General features: G+C 39.0%; 1 protein-coding gene and 1 long non-coding RNA gene across 2 annotated transcripts in view; one reads left to right on the forward strand and one right to left on the reverse strand.

Moving 5' to 3' along the window:
• The first annotated feature begins 686 nt into the window (after window positions 1-686).
• The window catches only part of LOC143880192 (uncharacterized), a 50,427-nt gene continuing 25,962 nt past the window's right edge, over window positions 687-25,151 (forward strand). Inside the window, exon 1 of the long non-coding RNA XR_013251543.1 lies at window positions 687-1,414. This is a non-coding gene — a long non-coding RNA (uncharacterized LOC143880192). The remainder of the gene's footprint in view (window positions 1,415-25,151) is intronic.
• LOC143880191 (uncharacterized) lies at window positions 12,253-17,905 on the reverse strand. Its single transcript, XM_077383000.1, has 2 exons — window positions 15,048-17,905; window positions 12,253-12,977 (listed from the first exon to the last, which is right to left on the reverse strand). The coding sequence occupies exon 1, from the start codon at window positions 17,730-17,732 to the stop codon at window positions 15,198-15,200; it is 2,535 nt and encodes an 844-aa protein (XP_077239115.1). The 5' UTR covers window positions 17,733-17,905; the 3' UTR covers window positions 12,253-12,977; window positions 15,048-15,197.

Here is a 25,151-nt window from a genome sequence, read left to right on the forward strand (position 1 = left end):
GTCGTTTACAAAGCATGAAGAAAAAGACAAAGTGATGGTGCCAATATCAATTCCATATATCAAAAAGTAATGATATATTTGCCCTCCTTCTTACCCAGACCACCCCTGGTGGATGAAAAGACAAGACAAACTATACTAGAGGTGGCTGTCCAAGGAAAGGAAAAGGAGTGAATATATATCATTATATTTTAGAGGTCTCTTTCTTGTCCAAGACCACCCCTAGTGGATGAAAAGACAAGACATAGTATACTAGAGGTGGCTGTCCAAGGAAAGGAAAAGGGGTGAATATATATCATTATATTGTAGGGGTCTCTTTCTTGTCCAAGACCACTCCTAGTGGATGAAAAGACAAGACATAGTATACTAGAGGTGGCTGTCCAAGGAAAGGAAAAGGAGTGAATATATATCATTATATTTTAGGGGTCTCTTTCTTGTCCAAGACCACCCCTAGTGGATGAAAAAAACAAGACATAGTATACTAAAGGTGGCTGTCCAATGAAAGGAAAGGAGTGAATATATATATCATTATATTTTAGGGGTCTCTTTCGTGTCCAAGACCACCCTCTTATTTTGAAAAGCATGAGTAAAAATGCACTAGATGGAGCTGTCCTGGAAGGAAAGGGGGGCCAAATATGGCATTTCCTTCCATATAGAAGACCTCGATTTGGGGGGGGGGATAGAGAGGGGGAAAACACTAGCCGATCAGCAGAGAGGAGAGGAAGGGAGCTCGGCCGTCATCATCCCCGGCCATTCCCCGGCTTCAATCGCCACCAACAGCAGCCCTCTCCCATTTAAACCCCCTTTCTCCATCTCTTCCACCATTAATTCCGGTCACTTCGCCGGAATCCAACCACCCAAAACCATCTTAGCCTCCATCTTCACCTACTCCATTACCTCCATTCCATTTGCTCTTCTTCTACTTTTACGCTCATCCCATTACACCAAACCCATGTCAAATACCCCCAAACCCACTCCATCACAGACATCAAAACCCCAATTCCACCATTGCTAAACCCCATCTCACCATCATCTCCATCAACATATCCTATCCAACCACCACCATTTCTTCGCTTGATCTCCACCTCCATTAGCAGCCATCATCTCAAAACCCTATTGAATTTGGCCCAAATCACAAGATCCGATCATCCCCTTCCCCCTCTTCAACAAACCCTCTGTCATTTCTTAAGGTCTGAGAAGAGCATGATTTGAAGGAAGGTCAGAGAAGAAAAGGTTTACAGGGAGAAGTAAGAAGAAGAAGAAGAGGGAGTTCATCTCAGGACAAGATGCCGATCATTTCTTTGCGAATTCGGTCATCGCTTCGTGCCTCCCCAAATCGGATCAGCTTTCTGCTGTCTTGGATCCTCCTCCGATTCACGTAATTCTGGCTGCGAGGCATCGAATGGCGTTCATTCCGGTAATTTTCACTCCCTTTTGATTTTTAATTCATAGGAAGAATCGGAAAGTGCATGATGAAAATGAGAGGATCGGAGCTATTGGGCTTGACTATTTGATTTTCTTTGAACTGATCCCTTTAGTAGTTAGAGTGTTTTGTGGTGCCTTGATGAGGAGGGCAGACTAGTCATTTCTATTCCCCACGTTAGAATTCATTAGCTGAGATGATTAGCTAGATGACAGGAGAGAGTTGATGAATTTACTCCCTTATCTTATTTGGGCCAATTCCTTGCCGATCCCTTTTAATGTATCTATGCCTACTGTTTGCGATATAAAGAGGTGGTCCAAGTGACGAAATGGGGCAAATACATTATTCCTTTATCTTGCATGTTCAATTCATTGGGCACATGATTCCTTTACCTCCCATATTCTTATATTGACATTATCAAGTTCAGATGACTGCTCCAAGTTGCTTTTCTGCATTTGTTTCAATCAGTTCCTTTATCATATGTGTGTTTGCAATGGCCTTTGATAGTTTTCCCTGGTAGTAAAGGACAAAGCTAGTTTGGAGCATTTATCACCACAGATTCAAATTATACTAGCATTCCCTTTTATGCCTTGATAGCAACATGATGAAATCTGAGAATCACCCTGCAGTTCGCCTACCTTTTGTTTCAGTTAGTGAATGTTTCAATGATGAAAATGATGAGCTCGAACATCAGGTTCCTGATGGGATCATGTTGTGGAGTTTAAGAAGAATTGAATTATTAAGACAAGGCATACTTCAGTTCACATGGTAATGATGTTGGCATTTTCGTACTTTGATAATTGTATTTCTCCAATTGCCTCCTCTATATTCTTGTGTCTTATTGATTCATACATAAATTTATGCTAGCTGTCGACTTCATTGATTTTTGCACCCAGTGATTGATCCCCCACTTCTAGCTAGTCTTACATTTAGTGGGAAATGATATCCGTTCATCCATATCTTGATAAATGAACAACCCCTTACCCTTCTTGTCCTAGGACTTTCTAGAGGGTTTAGGGATTCCATCTTGCTTGGGGTCATTTCTTGCTTATAGAGTCTAGGGGTTATCCCTTCTTCGGGTTCCAGTTTCCACGTGTTCCTCGGGATTCTCTTTCCATTTCGGGATCTCATCGATTTTGAGAATACTTGTTCGGGCTTAGGCGACGATGGACGGCAACCTCTTGAGTCAAATACCCTTATTCAATCAAAAGGGATAAAAAAAACCCATAAAAATCAAATAACAACAAAAAACTTAAAAAACACCAAAAATGTTTTTTAAAAATGTTGTTTTCGATCTACGTTGGCTTGATCCTCTTCCTTGAGGTACGTAGGCAGCTTGGGATCCTCATCCCCAGTCCAATCAAACATTTTCAATAATATTTTCCAAATCTTTTAAATAAATTTTTTTTTCAAACCTTTCAAAACAAAAAACTAAAAAAATACAAAAACTAAAAATGGGCAAGGATGGTGATTGCCAGGTCACTTGGAGCTCTCTTTTCATTCCATTTACAATTTTGATCGTGGTTTTCCAGTTTTCATCGGTTTTTCGACGTTTTATCGGGTTTTGGGATGGACGATGACGTAGCGTGACCCCTTCATAGGGATTGTCCTTGCGAGCCCATGGGCGATGACGTAGTGTGGCCTCTTTACAGGGATTGTCCTCGCTGAGCCCAACGATAGGCTATGGCGACCGCGAAACTGAGATTTGTCCGATCTTTAGCGGATCAGGATCGTTGGGCTTGATTCTTTTAGAATCGCTCCTGAGCCTATCGTATGTCACATTTTCTTTTTCCTGGCATTTTTTGTCCTCACATAGCGTCGGTTTCCAGATTTCTTTATTCTCTTGCATCTTTTAGCTTATCGCGTGTTTGTCTTTGGTTTCTTATGTATTTACTTTCAGCTTGCTTACTTTTCTAGCATGTGATTAATTACTATTTTTTTAGCATTATCTCTTTCATAGGCTCGCATGCTAGCATATTTATTCTACTGCTTTGGTTGTTTACTGCATTGTATTATCTTCTGCGTAATTTGTTGCATGTTAGTGTGTTTTCTTCTTTATCTTGAGTGTTTACTATTTAGATATATCTCTTGAGCAGTTTCACATACTCATTGACATGCTTAGCTGTAGCATTTATTCATTCATCTTATCTCGATTATCTGCTTAGATGTAGCTCTTTACTGCTTTTTCTTCTTTTTCTGCTTATCTCATCATATCTGTCATTATCTGCTTAGTTGTAGCCGTGTATGGGTTGTTTACTACTTTCTTAGACGTGTTGAGTTAGGATTAGATGTGATGAGTTAGGATTTGTTTGCTTTCTTTGCCCATCCCTGGGTCATGCATGCTTAGGTAGACGTTTTCTGAGGGATGCGTGTTCCCCTTTCACATATTTTAGCCCAAAATTCTTCAAAAATAATAAAAATGGCATAAGAGGCCGAGTGCACTCGGGCGAGTGGGGTGCCTAACAACGTCCCTACTTGTAACCAGGCACGGACCCAATTATCTCTGGATTTATCCATTGCACAGAGCATATTATTGGTTTCATGGCCGTATTCCGTGGATGGCAACTTTTTACTATTTTTAGGTACGTCTTTATTCCAGTCTCTGTCTCCGAATCAAGAGTTATCTCATATATCGTCACTCATGCTGTGAGAGCACCACTTCGAGAGTTCCTTGGTAGAGCTCTCCTTCACATGTGGAGATTCAAAGGATGTAGGGGATCCGTCCCTCGGCATTCTCGGATCGGGGTCCACAATATCCTTCTAAGCTAAAATGCATCACATATCTTATCCTCCTCAACTGGCTCATGGCTTCACCAAAAACAAACTTCCCAGTTTTTTCTTCAAAGATTGCATAACAAAACACTTCGAAAAAAGTACAAAGAAATGTGTGAGCAATTCAATCTTGTTCAGAACTTTTCTTACTCCCACTGAGGGACTCCACCGATGGCAATGTCTATATCAATTTGCTATAGATCGAACAGGGCGTATGACCAAACCAGCATATGCGAGCTAGGTGGATCTGTATGCTATGTGCTAGTTGGGGGATTTTCTAGCAGATTGAAGCCCGAAAGGGCAACTGTTAGATGGCCATAAATATGTTATGTAATATAATGTATGTATATATAATATTACGTGAAAAAGAAAATGATACAAGGTCTCCTCTGTTCTCCTCAAAATGTTGGCAGCGTCATCTAAACCAATGCACCATCTCCTTACTTAAAAACTCTTTCTCATTATCATGTCCTTGATGGCTCGATCCAGGAATATGGCATTCGACGCTTTGTAAATAGATACTCCTTGTGTGATTTTCACCTTGAGAGACTGGAATGGGGGTTTTAAATCTCCCTCGCGTCATCGTGGACTCCCTTGAGTTGTCTCCCCTTAACCTTGGCCGCATTTCACATTTTGCCATCGTGTTTTGCATTTTTTCATTCAGAGTCAATAAAAACTCCTTCGACTCTCCTGAGTTATGACCGCGTCAACCAAGTACTCAGTCACGTTAGCCGCGTTCTTGGCCGGGTCCGCGCCGAGTCGACAAGGATTTTTCTTGGCCGAAGTTTGTCTCGCATCGACACTTCTAAACACCGGGTTAGATTAGGGCTTTCAGCTTTTAGTGTGGCAAAAACCTGAGAAGAGTCGAGGGTTTTTTTTTTTCAACTGATGTTGGAAGTGGTTAGGGACGTTTGAGGTGTTAGTGTTTGTGGCAGAGGTGGTTTGGAAAAAATCATTATATCATATTATAGAGAAATGAGGACAATCATGGAGTGGTCAACCTAGTCATGGCATCCTCCTAGGGATCCTTCTAGTTCTCTTATATCATAGATAGAGTAAAAGATCCAATGGATTTTGGAACCACCAAAATGGAATGTTTCCTACACTTTAGGATTTCTCCTAGCCCTTGTAAATTTTTGAAGGGGAAAGACTTATTGCACCGTAAACTATGAAACGTTAATAAGCTAGAAGCTAATTACCCTAAAGTCTCAACTCTAACCACTTTCACTTTCTTAGGAAAAGGAAAAACTGAAATCTTGGTTACTCTAGTTTCATTGGAAAGTAAATTCTCTCTCTCTCTCAACCCACATGTATGACTTCTACAACTATGGGATCAGTCCATTTGTAGAATATGATAGCAAAGGAGAGTTTCTTAAATACAATTAGTTATAAAGAAAAACTTTTTCTGATGTTGTGCTTCACATGAGGCATTTTTACGCAATTTGGATTCCCTCAGTTTTAATCAAAATGGTCAGTCTCAGTGTGGATAGAGGAAGAAGGTAATATCAAAGAAACAGTATGTATGTTATCCAAACATGAAAAACAGACCCTATTGTGAAAGGGTTCACTGGAGAAAAGAAAAAAAAAAAGTTTTAGCCCCTTCTATATTTCACACTTCTTTTTTCCTTTGGCCATGTTTGTTGGTTTTTTATGCAAGTCCTTATTTGTTTTGGATTTTTTAAGCAGTTACTTCAAAGATCGCAACACTAGACATGTAAGTCTCTCACCCTCCTTCAATCCCTCCCAACTTTTCTATTGAAGAGCAAAATGCTGTCACGTTATTGTATGGGCAATGAATATCTTTTTAGCTTCTAATCCTCTAATTCCAAATGTGAAAGACTGATGATTTTCATGTTTGTTCATGTTTTGGGCTGATGATGTTTGTTTTAATAGTGTTGTTGGTTCTCTCGAGGGCCCACCATTTTATACCCATGCATATTCGGTAGGGCACACCATTTTAGACCAACGCATATTGTGTGGGGCCCACCATTTGAGACCCATGCATAGCATGGGCCTGGAATACTCGTGTGTGTGTGTGTATACTAGTAAAACACCCCATGCGCACGGGCCGACAAAGACCTGTACGGACCACGTCATAGGTTGATCCAAACCGTCCATGTGATGGAACACAACATAAATAGATTGTGCCCCAAAAATCATTTCCATAGGCTGATCGTAGCCCTCCAATCTATAGAGGTTTCCATAATATGTTGTTCCTCTTAAATCGGATGCTTAAGATCACCCTATAGAGCTTTATAGGTTGATCCAAACCGTCCATGTGATGGAACACAACATCAATCGGTTGTGCCTGTAAAATCATTTCCATAGGTTGATCCTAGCCCTCCAATCGATATAGGCTGATCCTAGCCCTCCAATTGATAGAGGTTTCCATAATTGTTGTTCCTCTTCAGGTCCCCGAAATCCGTGAATATTAGTGTCCTGCATGATTAATATAAAGTAGTTCTTTCGTCATTGTCATATGTCTTTATCTCTTCTTGGTAGTTTTTTCCCGTAATTGTCATAAACAAGTACCCTGTGTCGGTACTTTTCGTATGTAGATTATGATTTTACCCTCATATAGATATATGTACTGATATGTGTGGAGGGCAAAAAAGGGTAAAAATCATCCACATGATATGTTAAATGGACAATAATTCTCCCTTTTCTCTTCTGCTATATATATAGTTGACCGCATCTAAGCTTAGGTGCGGTCGAGGGCCTAAACACATGGGTCCTACACTTTTTGTGGTGATCAAAACCATTCATTTGCAAGGCCCCATCATATATAGGGTGTGTACAAAAAATCAGCTCCATTGGATCATCCTAACCCCTCCAAAAGTTGAAGGCAAAAATGGGCAGACTTGTGGCAAATGGTGTCTGTCCATTTTGCCCTCCACTTTTGGATGGGTTAGGATGATCCTATGGAGCTGATTTTTTGTACACACCCTATCTATGATGGGGCCTTGCAAATGAATGCTTTGGACCATCCTAACAATGTGGGCCCACATGAGTTTTGGGCCCTCGACAGCACCTAAGCTTGGTGCGGTCGAGCGCACAATCTTATTCCTCTATATATATATATATATATATATATATATATATATGGGATTTGCTAAGGTCCATCGCAGAAGGCTTTTCGCAGCTGGTCTGTTGCACGTCAGACCAGCCACCTCGTGAATGAAGACAAAAGTTGTTGTCTTCATTAACGAGGTGGCTGGTCTGACGCTCAACAGACCAGCTGCGCAAACCCTTTTGCGATGGACACTGGAGCAATTCCCACATATATATATATATATATATATATATAGAGAGAGAGAGAGAGAGAGAGAGAGAGAGAGAGAGAGAGAGAGAGAGAGAGAGAGAAAACGGTTTCTACACACATGTATAGATAAGTTATCTACACACTAGCTTAAAATAGAGTGGAGGCCCACATTGTTTGGGTGATCCAAACCATTCATTTGATTGGCCCTCACATAGATAGGGTGTCCACAAAAAATCAGCTCCATAGGATCATCCTAACCCTTCGAACCGTGGAGGCAAAAAATGGACAAATTTGTTAAGGTTTATACACGTCCATTTTACCTCCACAAATCATAGGGTTGGGAGGATCCTATGGAGCTGATTTTTTATGGACACCCTATCTATATGAGGGCCAATCAAATGAATGGTTTGGATTACCCAAACAATATGCCCTCCACTGTATTTTAAGCTAGTGTGTAGATAACTTGTCTACACATGTGTGTAGAAACCGTTTTCTCATATATATATATATATATATATATAGAGAGAGAGAGAGAGAGAGAGAGAGAGAGAGAGAGAGATAAGTGAAGCTACACATACGTGTAGCTAACTTAGTTACACCGACAGCTTAAAATACGGTGGGCCCACATTGTTTGGGTGATCCAATCTATTCATTTGATAGGCCCTCACATTGATAGGGTGTGCCCAAAAAAATCAGCTCCATTAGATTATCCCAACCCTTCAAACTGTGGAGGCAAACATGGACAGATTTGTGAAGGTTTTTACGCGTCCATTTTTGCCTCCACAAATCGTACGGTTGGAATGATCCTTTGGAGCTGATTTTTTGGGCACACCCTATCTATGTGAGGGCCTATCAAATGAATGGTATGCATCACCCAAACAATGTGGGGCCCACTGTATTTTAAGCCGTCTGTGTAGCGAAGTTAGTTACATGCATTTGCTGCGCTCAAGCACAGAGACAGGGTGGGGCCACATTTTGGGTTGGATCCAAAGCATTCATTTGATGGGCCCTTTCATGGGTAGGGTGTCCACAAAAAATCAGCTCCATTGGATCACCTTAGGGTGTCCATTTGTGGGGCCAAAAATGGGCAGATTTGTGGACAAACAGTATCTGTCCATTTTTTGGCCCCACAAATGGACACCCATTGGTGATCCAATGCAGCTGATTTTTGGTAGGCCCGCCATCCATGATGGGACCTTCCAAATGAATGCTTAGGATCACCTCCCCCCCCCCCCCCCCCCCCCCCCCAATGGCCCCAACCCCCTGTTTCTGTGCTCGAGCGTAGCTAAGCCTAGCTGCGCTCGAGCGCAGCAACCTTCTCTCTCTCTCTCTCTCTCTCTCTCTCTCTCTGTGTGTGTGTGTGTGTGTGGGGGGGGGGGGGGGGGGGGGGGGGGGGGAGGTTCCTGAGGTATCGCGCAACCTGAGCAGCCACTAAATACACTATCTCCCATGTTGTTTGAGTCATCCAACCTATTCATTCTATAGGAGCTAACATAGGCAGGGTGTCCCTAAGAAATCATCTCCATAGGATCATGGTAACTGTTGATTTGTGGAGTTTTAGAATGAACGGCTAGAAAGTGGGCTTCAACAGATCGAATGGTAAGGATGATTGTATGGACATGGTTTGTTAGGAACACCCTATCTATGTGAGGTTCTATGGAATGAATGGGTTGGATGAGTCAAACAACATGGAGATGGTGTGTTTATAGTGGCTTGCTCAGGCTGAGCTATAGCTCAGAAACCTCGCCCCCATATATATATATATATATATATATATATATATCAGGAAAAGGTTTCTAAGCAGCCTGAGTAACCCTCTAAATCCATCATCTCCCATAGTTGTTTGACTCATCCAACCCATTCATTTTATAGGTTATAGTTAGGACTATGGTTATGGTTACGGTTATGATTTGTGGAGGTTTAAAATGGATGGCTAGAAATTAGGCTCCTATAGATCGAATGGTTAGGATTTTGGTATTAAGATGGTTTGTTAGGAACAACCTATCTGTGTGAGCTGCTATAGAATGAATGGGTACGATGAGTCAAACAACATGGAGATAGTGTGTTTATAGTGGGTTGCTCAGGCTGAGCTATAGCTCAGAAACCTCTCCCCCTATATATATATATATATATATATATATATGTTTGTTTGTATGTTTGTATGTCACGCCCCCAAACCGGGGTCCATGTGACAGTGCCGCACACCCATGAAGACATTTTCATTAAGATGGGTGGGCATTATAGACATTTCCTCATTTCCGTCAATTCCGTCACGTTAAGAGACCTATAGAAAAGTCAAGGGGCGTAGTTAATGACTTTAAAACTATAGGCTCATCGATGAATGTGTCAAAAAGTGGAGGGGGTGTAATTCCAATTTTGCCAAAATTTTATTAATAATAATAAATGATACAAGAGGAGGACATAAAACCTTAACTCTAATCCATAATAATATAAGAAAAGTAATAGTAAAACGAAACAATTATTACGTATATAAGGAATACATAGATCGTCGCATCTATCAGCTCCTTAGGAATTTATATTGGTATCACAAACATAATTTGCCAAGACTGAGCCTGGCATTTTATTAGCAAACAGAGATATAGAAATCAGGAAAAACATTTTCATCAAGTTTCTTAGTAGTTACTGAGGTAAGATGAACCTTCACCCAGTAGTATGACCCTATTTTCTCTCTCTTTGTGGATCCCAACACCAAAATATCGCTCTCTGATCACATTCATTTCATTTGCAACGTCTCCCACCTCCATTCGTTCTCTTGGCAATTCTGCAGAACATACAATTCCAATCCTCACTAGCGACACCAAGCACTCTTGCAATCGACGTTTCTTATCTCTGTCATTCCCAATATGATTGGTTGCTCTGACTTCTTCAATTTCTAAAAGAAGTTATGGATCTATAATATCCATCACTTGTTCGGGAAAAGCCAACTCGCCAAATTTTCGAAGGATTAAGCCATCCTTAAACATGTCGCTCGTGGGGCTCTTTCCAGTGAATATCTCCAATAGAAAAATTCCATAATTATACACATCTCCGGCCATGGAGACATGGCTACCAATTCCATATTCTACAATTTTACGCATATGTTATGCTTTTTTACGACAAAGGAGGCAAGATGATAATTAGAAACTTAAAAAAAATAAGAGATATGATTATGAGAAAGAAAGGGAAAACATTTTCTCAAATCAACGAGAGACAATAGAATGACCTCTTCACATTTAAACCCTTGGTATCAAAGGACTTAGTGTTAAAAGAAATATATAGCACAACCCATCGCAAACTATGGGCTAAAGGGGAATAATGATTTATCTCAATGAAAGAGAAGGTAATCTTTAAATCCAATCAATGAGTGGGTGACCAATGTTTCACGTCGTTCGAGTACAATTTTATACATGTTAAAAATCAATTCATGAAAAACATTTTAATCATAGCATTATAATAGAAAGAGGACCGTTAGCAAAACGGAAATCCGTCTTGACAAAAAACCAAGAGATCCTATATCACAACACGTGTGCATGTTAGAAAAAAAATAAGTTTCTTGTCACTCGAATCCACATGAATGCTAAAAATACTGTGAAAAAAAATAAGTTCCTTTTCACTCACGTCTTTATTTTCAGAACGGAATTCCATTTTATAAGTGTTTTCCTTATGGAAGTTTCAAACAATTAACTTATTATTGCCAAGTTTCTTCGTGTGCACATTTTGTAACACATTTGATCCTGGTCTGCATTGAAAAATGTTACTAATGGAGAGAGAGAGAGAGATGCAGCCAATCTTCATATAAGTAAACAATGAGAAAGTGGATAACACCTCTCATATTTCTTATATTGATGGCCTAGAACCCAAAAGCCCTATATTCTTATGTTTAAACTTTCCCAATTCTTTTAATAAAACTTGATTTTTTAAAGTAATTATCTGGTAGGATTTTCCTCAATCCCAACCATTGATTTGAGGAATAGGTACCACAAAAGTAACTCATTTTTGTATTATATTCACTTCGACAAAAAATGGATAGCTCGTTATCAACTTACTATTTTGGCTGAGAGTTTCTGATTAAAAACCTCTTTGGATACCACCAAAATTGCCCCTCGTACGCAAATAAGATTAAAGATTGGTTAAAGTTAATCTTATTTGTAAATGAGACATTAAGTTCACTTTGGAAACCATAACTAAGGGAGATATAATACTCTCTGTAATCATTTGCATACAATATTATATGCATCACACGTGAGAGGGAGTCACTTGAGCTTTTAAATTGTTGGTGGGGCCCACATGAAGAAGTATAAATGCCCTTCTCATGCTTTTCATTAACCATTAATAATTAAAATTTCTAATCATGATTAAAGTCACTAATGACCATGTTAAATTTAAAATAAATGTTCAGGGTATTCCAGTGCAAATTCTGTGGGTTAATGTAATATATTTAATAAGAGAAAGTCCCCTAAATGATATAAAAAAAAGATAATTGTACTGATTTTGATATGAATATGAAACAATTTTTGTAAAAATAGTCTTTTTCTTCGTCTGGAATCTCAAATCCAATCTCTTATTTATTCCTTCTCATCTAAACATTTTCTTTATTCGCCATTCAGGCGTCTATTGAGGTGGATGAGTGATAGCTATCTTGAAGGTCAAATGAGAGATATCAGGAGGCCTAACACAAAGAGGAAGCTCAAAGATATAACAATGGGCTCATGAACATAGGTGGCTCACGGTTAGAGGAGCGGATACCAAGTATGAGCCTTTTTTAATCTGAAATTTATCTAGGAACCCAGGGCCCCAACTTAGATTTTATTTGTAAGAATAAGAGATACAAGAGGAGGACATGAAACCTTGCCTCTAACCTATAATAATATAGGAAAAATAATAGAAAAAAGAAACAATTATTACTTATATAAGGAATACATAGACGGTCGCATCTATCCTTTGCTAGGCTGTCCCAATCCCAAAAGATTGAATTTATGCAGGTGTCACAAACATAATTTTCCCAAGAATGAGCATGGCATATTATTACGAAACAAAGATATAGATATTAGGAAAATCATTTCCATCAAGTTTCTTAGCAGTTACCAAGGTAAGATGAACCTTCAACCGGTAGTAAGGCCTTATTTTGTCTATCTTTGTGGATCCCAACACCAAGATATCGGTCTTTGATCACATTCATTTCCTTTGCAGCATCTCCCATCTCCATTCGTTCTCTTGGCGATTCTGCAGAACACAGAATTCCAATTCTCACTAGCGACACCAAGCACTCCAACAATCGATGTTTCTTATCTCTGCCATTCCCAATATTGTCGCTAGCTCTGACTTCTTGATCTTCTAAAAGAAGTAATGGATCTATAATTTCCATCACTTGTTCGGGAAAAGCCAACTCAGCAAATTTTCGAAGGCTTAGGCCATCCGTAAAAATGTCACTCGTGGGGCTCTTTCCAGTGAACATCTCCAATAGAAGAATCCCATAACTATACACATCTCCGGCCATAGAGACATGGCCACCAGTTCCATATTCTGCAATTTTACACATATCATATTCTTTTTAGGACAAAGGAAGGAAGATTCCAACTAGAAACTACAAGAAAATAGGAGAGTTGAATATGAGAACATAGAGAGAATTCTTATGTAATGAGAGACAATAGAATGGCCTCTTCACATTAGAATCCTTAGTAGCGAGGAACGAGTTTCGTTGGAAGAAATACATGGCATTAGCAATCACAAACCATGGACTAAAGGGTAGTAATGACTTAGCTCAATGAAAGAAAAGGTAATATTTATTTCCAATCTTGTGTAGATGGCGAAGGTTTCATGTTGTTGGAGTACAATCTAATATATGTCAAAAAACAATTCAAGAAAAATATTTTAATCATAGCATTATTATAGATAAGGAACTGCTAGCTTAACAGGAATCTGCTTTGTAAAAAAGCTTGAGATCATTTATCGTGACAAGTGCTCAAGAAAACAAAGAAGAGCTCTTGAATCCCCACAAATGCCAAAAATACTGTGAAAATGACCAAATCGTCGGTCATTTTCACTAGCGTCTTTATTTTCAGAACGGAATTCTTTTTTAGAAGTGTTTTCCTTATAGAAATTTCAAACATTTAACTTCTTATTGTTAAGAATTTCTTCTATGAACATTTTGTAATATATCTGATCCTAGCCTGTATTGAGGAAGTGGTTGAGAGAGAGAGAGAGAGAGAGAGAGAGAGAGAGAGAGAGAGATATGTGTAGTCAATCATCATGGAAGTAAAAGCAATGGGAAACGCCTCTCATACTTCTTACATTGGTGGCCCACAACCCAAAAGCCTTATATTCTTAGGGAAATTATAATAAGCCTAAAAATTATCAACAAAAACCTCTAATTTATGAATAACTACAAAAATCAGCAACCAATTGTTTAAAAATAATTTAAAGTTTATTCTGCTCAATTTACATTTTTACTTAAGCAATGTCAAAGTCCCAAACGGTCCATTTGGATACAAGGAGTTTATAATCCTGTATTGTTAAGTCCTATGTTTTACAAGTTAAAATCTGGATTTTATAAGTTAAAACGTGGATTGTACATTTTTAGGATTGTAAAATCCAGGTTTTGGCTTATGAAATCCAAGTTTTAGCTTAAAAAGTCATAGATTTTACAATCCTTGATAATAAAATCCATCTATCGGAACGGCCTCATGATGTAGGAAAAAATAAAGATGGATTAGTGAAAAAATATATGGCAACGTTACTGTTCATTGGTAACATTGCCAACTCCCTTTTAAATTTGTCCCTTTGTGGTGAATGGATCCTTTTAAATGGGACCCTTTCTTCTTCTTCTTCCTTTTTTTTATAAAGAACTTTATTTAATGGATGTTTTGGTTATTTTATAATTTTTTTTTATTTTTAGAGCTTCCCCTTTCTTTTAATCATACTTGAAATTTTCTTGATTTTTGAGTAATTATCCGGTTGGATTTTTCTCAAATCCCAATGGTATATAAATAGTTTTGAGGCTTTTTTCATGTGACATACTGATCTTGATATCCATGTCTACATTTTGGGATTATATTCACTTTGATGAAAAATGGACAACTACTTATCAAGTGCAAATTTTGGTTGAGTTGCTGATTAAGGGACTCTCTGGAAACCACCAATTTTTTTTTGGATGACATAGGGTATCCCAACCCCATTTTAGGGGGGACTAATCCCTATGGATGCGCGCAATCACTCGTAAACTAGGCGCATCTGGTTACTATGGGGGGATTCGAACTTCCATCACGGGGGAGCATACCCATGACTTTAAGCCAAAGAACCACACTCCTCTCGTCTAGTTGGATACCACAAAAATTGCCCCTTATTTGCAAATAAGATTGCTTAAAATTAATCTTCTTTTAAATGACACATTAGTTCACTTTTAAAACCAATGACTAAGGGAGATATAATACTCCCTACAATCATTTCGTACAAAATTTTATTCAAATAGTTTTTAATGGTATCTAAAGAGGCCCTTAGGTTTTCTTGTGTTACATTACTTATTTTAAATTGCAAATAATCCATAAAACTCACCAAACAATTAAAAAAAATAAAGAAAGGTAATGAAATTGTTACCTGGAGCAATGTACCCAATAGTCCCCTTTAACCCAATTGTGCTACTTTGATCTTCAAAGGAGTTGCCAATAATTCTTGGAAGGGACCTGGCTAACCCAAAATCGCCTAAGTGAGCATTCATGTCTTCGTCAAGAAGAATGTTACTTGGCTTTATATCACAGTGAGTGATTGGTATATGGCAATGATGGTGTAGATATTCCAGTGCAAAGCTATGTCAATTGCCGCGTTTAGCCTCTTAGAAAAGTTTAGAGTTCTCAATTGATGTTGCCCCACTACTTCTGGGTGCAGCCACTTTTCTAGACTCCCATTTGGCATGAACTCAACCACGAAAGCTTTGAAATCATTACCTCCAAAATCAATACTTGAGCAAGAAGTTAAGATCTTAATAAGATTTCGATGGCGAATGTTTCTCAGTGCTTCGCATTCATCCATGAAACTCTTTGAAGCTCCATGTAATTGAAGGTTGAGTACCTTTACAGCAACAACATTTTCATCTTGCCCAAGAATTCCCTTATACACTGATCCATAACTTCCCACGCCTATCAAATTGGCTGAAGAGAATCCATCTGTTGCTTTAAAGAGATCTGAGTAAGAAACTTGTAAATGTTGACCCTCCTTTGCAGAAGTTGAAGACGGTTTCTTCCTTGACTTTCTTGTCCAGTAGAGAGCAGCAATGACAAATAGTAAGGAAATCAGACACAAAAACGAACTTATGATTGGGATGACTAGTCTGGGAAGAGAAGATTTGCCTTGTTTCTGATTAGCCATGATGGGGCATGCTGGCAACTTTAATTCTGGGATGCCACCACAAAGATTGTGGTTTCCAATGACCGAAATAGCACTTGCATTTCTAAAGATCCCTTGTTTAGGTACTTCACCCTCGAGATTATTAAAAGACAAGTTTATATATTTCAAAAGTTGAAGCCCCTCAAGATACTTGGGAATCTTCCGAGAAAAATTGTTGGAGGATAGATCAAGAGTCTGAATAGCTAATAAAGTATTTAAAAAAGGAGGAATGGTTCCTTGAAAGGAGTTACCCTCCATATGAAGTTCTACCAAGCTCTTACAATTTCCAAGAGTACTTGGGATCTCACCTGACAGTTTGTTCCAAGAAAGATCCAATACCCCTAGATTATTCAAGCTACCCACTTCCGATGGGATGGAGCCAGTCAAAAAGTTTTGAGACAAATTAAGTTCTATAGACAAAGAGGAAATGCTGATAAATTGTTTTGGGATGGTACCATGAAGGTTATTCTGAGCAAATGATAGCATTATCAGACTTTGACAGTTTCCAAGAGTTGAAGGTATGCTTCCTTGCAGGTGGTTTTCTTGTAGAAGGAGGTAGTTTAATCCAGTAAGGTTGCCTATGGAGGATGGGATTTTCCCCGAGAAACTATTTACTGACAAGTCCAATAGTTGAAGGGTCCAAAGCTTCCCAATTGAAGTGGGAATAATACCAGTGAGGAAGTTTTCATAGGTAGTAAAAAGCTGTAAGTTGAAGAGATTATCAATCTGACTGGGGATGCTGCCAAAAATTTGGTTTTGGTTTAATGACAGCCTAAGCATGTCAGTCGAGAGATTGACTACCGAACTAGGAAAGGTGCCTCCAAAATGATTTTGGCCTAGCGCCAACCTTTTCAGATTACTACAGTTGGTCAAGGAAGAGATAAAACTCAAGTCATCAGAATTGCCCGTTCCCAGATGATTTCCCCACAACGACAGCATGAACAGATTCTTTAGGCTTCCAAGTTTTTTAGGCACCGGTCCATGAAAGTAGTTCTGTGCTAATTCAAGCGCTTCAAGCCTTGAAGCGTTAGAAATTGACATTGGAAAGCGTCCAGTGAATTGGTTGCCTCCTAAAAGTAGAGCTTTGAGATTAGGAAGAGAGAGCCCTATGTCGGGTGGAATGGTCCCATTGAGTTGGTTTGACGTCATGGCAATTATCTCTATAGACGAGAGATTATAAAGAGAGGAAGAGACGGTGCCGGATAGTTCATTTAAAGAAACAATTAAGGATTTTAGGCTCTCAATTTGGGCTATTTCATCCGGGATTCTTCCTTTCAAATGATTTTGAAGTAGAGAAATCTGGGCTAGAGATGAAAGGTTTCCCAGTGAAGGTGGAATGCTTCCAGTCAGATCATTAGCACCGAGATTCAGCTGGAGGAGCTTTGACAGAGTGCTAAGCTCAACAAGAATTTCCCCCGTCAGTTTGTTGTACTCTAAATCGATGAATCTGAGGTGGGTACGGGTTAGATTGGCTACAATTTCCCCTTCCAAGAAATTGTTGCTCATATTAATATATCGTAGTCTGAATAGACGGCCAATTTCTGGGGGTATTTGGCCATTGAAGCTGTTTTCTTGGAGGTGTAATTCCTTAAGGAAGGTGAGGTTGGATATGGCGGGAGATATGAAACCAGCCAATTTGATCCCACGTAGGTCTAATATAGTGACCCTTTGATGCCGGCGACTACATGTGACTCCTTCCCACCGGCATAAATGAAGAGTATGGTTCCATGAGCTCAAGGCTCCAAGAGGATCACTGTATATCCCATCCTTGAACGTAAGCAAAGCTATCCGATCTGTCTCGTTTCCAAGTATGGAGTTGGCAGATGCCGATTGTAATATGTTCATGAAATAGATTAAATTTGTAGAGAGGATGAACAAACAAAACACATGGAGGCTCATACCTGGTAACTCAGTTTCAGTTGAAGTTCTTGAATCGATAAATACAGAACTTCTCTCTCTCAATTTCAGTTGAAGTTCTTGAATCGATAAATACGGAGCTTCTCTCTCTCAATTTCAATTCATCTCACTCTACCTTTAATCATAAATATAAGAAGGGAAATGATAACCAACCCCCTAGGCCCCTATGAACAAAATCCCCCTTTTTAACTTTATCTGTTAACTTTTAAAGGTAAGTAAAACGGTTATAGGGGGTGAATTTATCCTCAAGTACTAATGAACCAATTTCACGGTAAACGTTAAAGGCGGGAGTGGGCGAAGGGGGACTATCAATTCCCCATGTCGAAGCATTGCATCCTTGTACTTATCGAAGAAAGACAACTAGCCCCAGATTTTTTTTTATTAACTTGAGTTGACTTACTGGCCATATAGTGTTGTATGGTATACGTCGTGTTACAAACTTCATACAAGAATTGGATGAGTTGACTTAGTCAAGTCATTAAGAATTCACAATCATAGAAATAAGAAAAACAATGAGTTTCTTTCACATGTGGAACGGCAAAAGAGCACCGTAAGATCCCTTCAACAATACCTTGAAATTCCGACTTCCAACCCCATATAATATCGTTCTATGTGGAAAATTATATCAATAAGACGAACACAAATCCATATACGACCAATTAAATTGAGGGGATATGTAGAACTGTGTGGGAGGTAATCTCAACCCCAACTCAACTCAACTCAATAAAGCCTTTGTCCCAAACTAGTTGGAGTCGGCTAAATGAATCTTTTAGAACAAATTCATGAAGAAGGTAAAAGGAATATACCCGGCTCTAATCCTAGTTCTAGTTGGGTTCTTCTACGTGGATCTTTTTCTTCCATTCTCTCCTATCCAAGGTCATGTTCTCTGTTATGTTCCTAGTTATCAAGTCTTTCCTCACTGTTTCTACCCAAGTTGTTTTCAGTCTGCCTACGTTGGATATGTCCAAACCATCATAAGCGGTGCTCTCTCATCTTCTCCTCAATTGGAGTCACCCCCACCTTTTTAAGAATGTATTCATTTTTAATTCTATGTAGCCTTGTATGGCCGCACATCCATCTAAGCATTCGCATCTCCGCTACACTCATCTTATGTACATGCTGCTTCTTAGTGGCCCAACATTCTGAGCCATACAGCATGGCTGGACTCACATCTGTCCTATAAAACTTTTCCTTAAACTTGGTAGGGGTCTTATAGTAGCACAGAACTCCTGAGGCAAGCTTTCACTTCAACCAACCTGCTCTTATTCTATGGTTAACATCCTCTTCAATCTCTCATTCTTTATGTAGAATTGAACCAAGATAGCGAAAGATATCCCTCTTAGGTACCTCCTGTCCAGTCATATTTACTACATTCTAGTCCAGCCTCATTATATTACTAAAGTTGCATTTCATATATTCTGTCTTAGTCATACTCAGTCTAAAACCTTTAGATTCCGGCACAATAACCTACCAATTATCATCTTCCATTTCCTCAAGAAGTCCACTGTCTAGATCCCCCCAAGACAAGCCGTCCACCCAAAAACACTGACTTTGGTGGGGGGGCTTTGATTGTCCACACTTTGGTGAGTTTTGCAGATGGGCCCGGACAGAATTAGGGCGGTGCTTAGAAATGACCAGGGGGAGGTTGTTTGGGCCTTCGCTGGCCCTATTAGGGTGGCAGATGCATAAGAAGCTGAGGTCCGCGCGGTTCACCAAGCCGTCAAACTCTTGGCTTCATATGGGTTTGATAAAGTCGTGATTGAGGGGGATTCCCTTAATGTCATCAAGTGGCTAAAAGGATCCGTCAAGAACCCTTGGAGGTTTGATCGATACTTCAAGCTAGTTCAACGTTCGGCAAACGAGGTGGCTGACGATTTGGCCGGGTGTCAAAGGAAGATTTGGCCCTATTTGATTCTCTTCCCCCTTGTTTCTCTTTTGATGCTATTGTATTTTTCTTTTCTATATCCTGCTTTGCTTGTACCTAGACCATCTCAGTCTTTTCTTCATTAATAAAATTCGCGATCACTTTCAAAAAATAAAAAAATAAAATCTTAGCATAAGCAAACCGAGCATAATCAATTAACCATTTAAATCTTTTGAAAAAACTCTACGCTAATAAATGTTAACACAATCTTGAAAATAGGATATTTGTAAACAATTGTCTCGGTCAACTAATTAGGTGATCTAATTAATGTAAAATATTCAAAAGGAAAGATATGATTTCATAATACTTCCTCCACCTGTCCTCCTGCTTGATCAAAGGTATCATATGGAACATTTGGGGTGCCCCAAATATTCAACTTTTATAAGGACAAAATAACATTTAAATTGTTTCACCTATATTTTATGTTGGTTCAACAATGCAAAACCTAGTCGCACATGGTTTTAGTGTTCATTCCAAGTGCAGCTTATATCAACATAATATATATATATATATATATATATATATATATATATATATATATATATATATGAGGAATAAGATTGTGCGGTTGACCGCACCTAAGCTTAGGTGCGGTCGAGGGCCCAAACATATAGGCCCCACGTTTTTTGTGTTGATCAATACCATTCATTTGCAAGGCCCCATCATAGATGGGGTGTGTACAAAAAATCAGGTCCATTTGGATCATCCTAACCCCTCCAAAAATGGAGGGCAAAAATTGGCAGATTTGTGGCAAACGGTGTCTGTCCATTTTGACCTCCACAAATGGATGGGTTAGGATGATCCTAAGGAGCTGATTTTTTGTACATACCCCATCTATGTAAGGGCCTTTCAAATGAATGCTTTGGGTCATCCTAACAAAGTGGGCCCGCATGAGTTTGGGGCCCTCGACCGCACCTAAGCTTCGTGCGGTCGACCGCACAATCATTTCTCTCTCTCTCTCTCTCTCTCTCTCTCTCTCTATCTCTCTCTCTCTCTCTCTCTATATATATATATATATATACACACTAGTAAAAAACCACGTGCGATGCATGGGCCGACAAAGAACTGTACAGACCACGCGTCATAGGTTGATCCAAACCGTCCATGTGATGGAACACAACATAAATAGGTTCTGCCCCAAAAATCATTTCCATAGGCTGATCCTAGCCGTCCAATCTATAGAGGTTTCCATAATTCCTCTTAAATCGGACGGTTACGATCACCCTATAGATTTTTTATTAAAAAACCATAAAGGAGGAGGGTAAGATCGAAATTATGTGGCTTTAATGGGTTCATTTATTAAAAAGCATAAAGGAGGGGGTAGGATTGAAAATATGTGAGTTGAATGGGTGCATTTGTTAAAAAAAGTCAAAAAAGTGATGTGTAATTCTCATAGAATTTTCAAAAAAATCAAAAAATTCTCTTCTTTTCCATCCAGCTTATTATAGTAGAAATACTAGTAAAAAACCCCGTGCGATGCACGGGCCGACAAAGAACTGTATGGACCACGTCATAGGTTGATCCAAACCGTCCATGTGATGGAACACAACATAAATAGGTTCTGCCCCAAAAATCATTTCCAAAGGATCATCCTAACCCCTCCATTTGTGGAGGACAAAATCAGTCAACCATGGCTGATATTTGTCCCTGTCCATTCTCTCCCTGGCTCTCTATTTCTTTTCCTCGCTGTCATATTTTTTTTTGTTCTATGATAAATTAAATATTGTTGATGTGATAAATCACCACGTTGTAGCTAAAATTAATGATAATTTTACAACCAATAGGGACTGGATTAATAATAGTAAAAGAAGCACACCTTTCGTTCGCAGATACCAATCTGCCCCAAATTTAGACCAAAATAGGGGCTTCTGGGGAAGATCCTGTTAAAAAAAGATATTATAGAAGTACACCCAACAACAAAAGATGAAATCATAAAATAAAAAAGATGACAACCCACCTTGTTAAGTTCAATAGATAACAAAAAATTGGTTAGCAAGCTGGGGTTAGGAGTAGAAAATTTACCATGGCACATAGGATTGTTGTAATAATTGTCCTTGTGTACTCCATCTGCAATAAAAACAAAAATGAAAAATGAAAGAAAGATCCATAAGAAACATGATAGATAATGACCAGCAAATGACCAGGTTCCGAGAACAACCCAGAAATGCAAGTGCGGCAAATTGACTCCGGTCCAGTAGCCCTTGCCTTCAAGCGACATGGAGGAAGCGTTTGCCTCCATTGAAGTTGGTTCTCAAAAACATGGAAGCGTTTGCCTCCATGCACCTTCAATTCATTTGCATGCACCTTCAATCCGTCGAAGCGTTTGCCTGATTGCATCTTCAATTCGTATAATAAATTTACGAATGTGCCGATGTCATTCTTCAATTCGGCTATATCATCCTTATTCGAACCAACTTCATTGTCATCCATATCTTCTTTGCACCAACGGAAATAATTGCACTTCTTTGTACTTCCTTCCTGCGTGTTGTATAAGAGTTAGGAATTTGAAACTTCACATACTAGTAAAAATTAGAATTATTCACTGCTTACTTACACATAAGAAGGCACAAGCGTAAAACAGGCGGCCTCTATTGCCATTCTCATCCGTCTGCGTTATTTGGATAGAAGCTTTCTTCTCACATTTACAATTTCTTGTAGCAATTCTGATACCACGTCTGCTAGAACTACTATTGCGAGAGGATGCCATTAATTGAGTCTCTCTGAATCTGCATAAAACCAATGGAAATATAACATGAACTACAAATAACATCAAATACATTCCCTTGCATTTGGATTTTGGGTGAGGAAGAAAGGTTCCTGAGCAACGAGTAGTCCGTGTATCTAAATTCTGAAATTCTAATAGATTTTTTTTTTAACATTTAAAAGGCTGATTCAAAAAACAAGTTTGCTCTTTCAACTTTCAATAAAAATTCAAGAATTTTTTTATATAATCTTGATACCTAAAGCCATAATTTCTAAACCAATTACTCCTCAACAAATCTAGAACTCCAGATCCAATACAATGCAAGAAAAGGCTCAATTCCAATCTAAATAAACAGTTTTTTTCTTCAAACAAAAATTTCATAAATTTGTTAGCACAGTATCTAAAGCCCTAATTTCCCCATAAACTAGTCTCCAGCATCTTAAACCCCAGCATCTTAAACCCATAAAGAATTCATGATTTTTTATTACAAAATGAAAGGGGAAAAGAGATAAAAGCATTAAAAGAGAGAAAACCATCCATAAAACAAAATTATGATTTTCAATGGAGAAAAAAAAATACCCTACAAACATCAATGATTCACGATTTTCCGTAGAAAGCCTAGGGAGAATTTTTTTTTAATTGCATCTGTCGATTGAAGCTGCAGAGAAAATTTTTTTTCCCTACAAACATCAATTGATCTCGTTGTACAAATTTCTCATCGACATTGAAGCTGTAGAGAGAAACAGACACAGAAGAAAAAAAATCACTAAATCCCACAAACCCTAAATCCCACAAAAAAATCACTAAATCCCACAAATTCCTCATCGCCATTGAAGCTGCTCGTATGGCCAGTATTTTTTAAAGGAAAAATTATTAAAAAAATAAAAACCCTAACAGTTAAAAACCTAGAAACAAAAAAAAACCTAACTGAAACCCCTAGAAGAGGGAAAAAAAGATAAAAAATGAAATATATAACGTACCTGGGGAGGAGAACGACGCCTGGTTCGTTGGAGGAGAAAACACCGTGCGGAGATGGCAGATTTCACCGTCGAGAAGGAAGGGGAGGGCGGATTTTGGGCGCGACTATGGAGATGGCACATTGCGGGGATGGCATCTGTCGAGAAAGAGAGGGAGAACGTCGAATAGAGACGGCACCGCCGTGGATGGCTACGGAGATGGCACTGTGCGGAGAGACGGCAGATTTCTCCGTCGGAGATGGCATCTGGTTTTGGGTGAGAAAGAGAGAGGGAGAGAGAAAGTCGAATGGGTTTTTTTTTTGTTTCTGAAAAGGTGAGGGAATGGCCAGGATCGTTTCAAATCCACGGTTATTACGCGACTGCGCATATAAGCTATATGAGTGACCGCTCACCATCACTTTCCCCATATATATATATATATATATATATATATATATATATATATATCGTGTGACCATGATTTCATTAATCTGTTGACAGACGGATCGCCCGAGCAAGGGTTCTCATTCAGGGAGCACCTGACAAAAGTTCGTTTATCTTGACTCTACTGAGGAGAAGGGCTTTGGTATTTGACCTTGTGAGAGATAAACCAGGGTTTACCAAACTTTTGGGTTAGTCTCACGATGACGAGGACTCTCATGAGAGTCTTTGAGTGACATTGGAGGGTAAACTTAGCTCTGTTGGAGAGGTTTCAGATGGCAGACCATTGGCTTGGGATATTCCAATAAGAAGTGAATGTTGACACTCAGCTGGGGAGAAATATGGACGATTTCGTGCCCTAGATGGTGTGAGACTCCTTTGGAGTGAGTGGACTCTGCCACGGATGATGCAAGATATATTGGATTGTCTCCACGGGTCTCGAAATCCTGATGGAAAAGATTTTTAGGAGGCTTGGTTGCCTTGAGCATGCTTTATACAGACCCTGTGGGAAAAGATATATGAATCCCCGGTCATTCGGGAGCAAAAACAACTCAACTCTGCTAGGAGGACACTGAATCAATGTGCTTGGAAGACTTAGGGAGTGCCCAAAGAGTTGATTGATCTATCGGTGGAATATTCCGAAAATCCACAAATGAAACATCGACAAAATGAGCAGAAAATGGTGGGAGTTCCGGGACTCCTTGATTTGATAGTGAGCTTGCTAGAGCACCACCATGGAGAGAGGCCAGCTGAGGGATCTCGAGAGTTAAGTAAGTCTTTGGTTTCCAAGCTAAGAGTAGACCCCGTCGTCCGTCTCAGATGTAGTCCAGGATCCTCAGGAGTAGGGTTTGACAGACTCTACTGATGAACAATGGTTTTTTACTCCCCCAGTTGGGGATGAGATGTATTTTATCTTCTGGATTGATCTGACATACAATTGATATATGGATCATTTTTTGTTTGTTTGTTTTTATCTGCAGTTGTTTGTGTTGTTTGTATTGAAAAAGTATTTTTGTATAAATAGATATCTATTCTAGCGACGACTGACTTGATTTTGAGCATTTTTATTGTATAAATAGACTAATAATGCAAAATGCCCCTGGCATGGTTTTTTTAATGATTTGATATGACTAATAACACAAAATGCCCCTAGTGTACTTATTCCCATAAATAAGACAAAGTCAATACAAGGTAAGAAACAAGAGAGCAATTTTATTGTAACGATAAGAGGGTTCTTTCTGAGCACTCTTGATCACAAGGTTATGTCTTTCTGAACATTTTTCTGTACATGGAGTACCAAATTGGATTTTGACTTTTTTGAGACCTGTACTTGGAGTACTGAGCTTGATCTTGATTTTTCTGAAACAAGAATTCGC

Source organism: Tasmannia lanceolata, unplaced genomic scaffold, assembly GCF_043159265.1.
Source record: "Tasmannia lanceolata isolate RefF3 unplaced genomic scaffold, GAP_Taslan_0.1 ptg000006l, whole genome shotgun sequence".
Taxonomy (NCBI): Eukaryota; Viridiplantae; Streptophyta; class Magnoliopsida; order Canellales; family Winteraceae; genus Tasmannia; species Tasmannia lanceolata.

What these genes read in the sequence shown, in the direction of transcription:
- LOC143880191 (XM_077383000.1), bottom strand. Translation starts at nt 17,732, where the DNA reads ATGAGCCTCCATGTGTTTTGTTTGTTCATCCTCTCTACAAATTTAATC.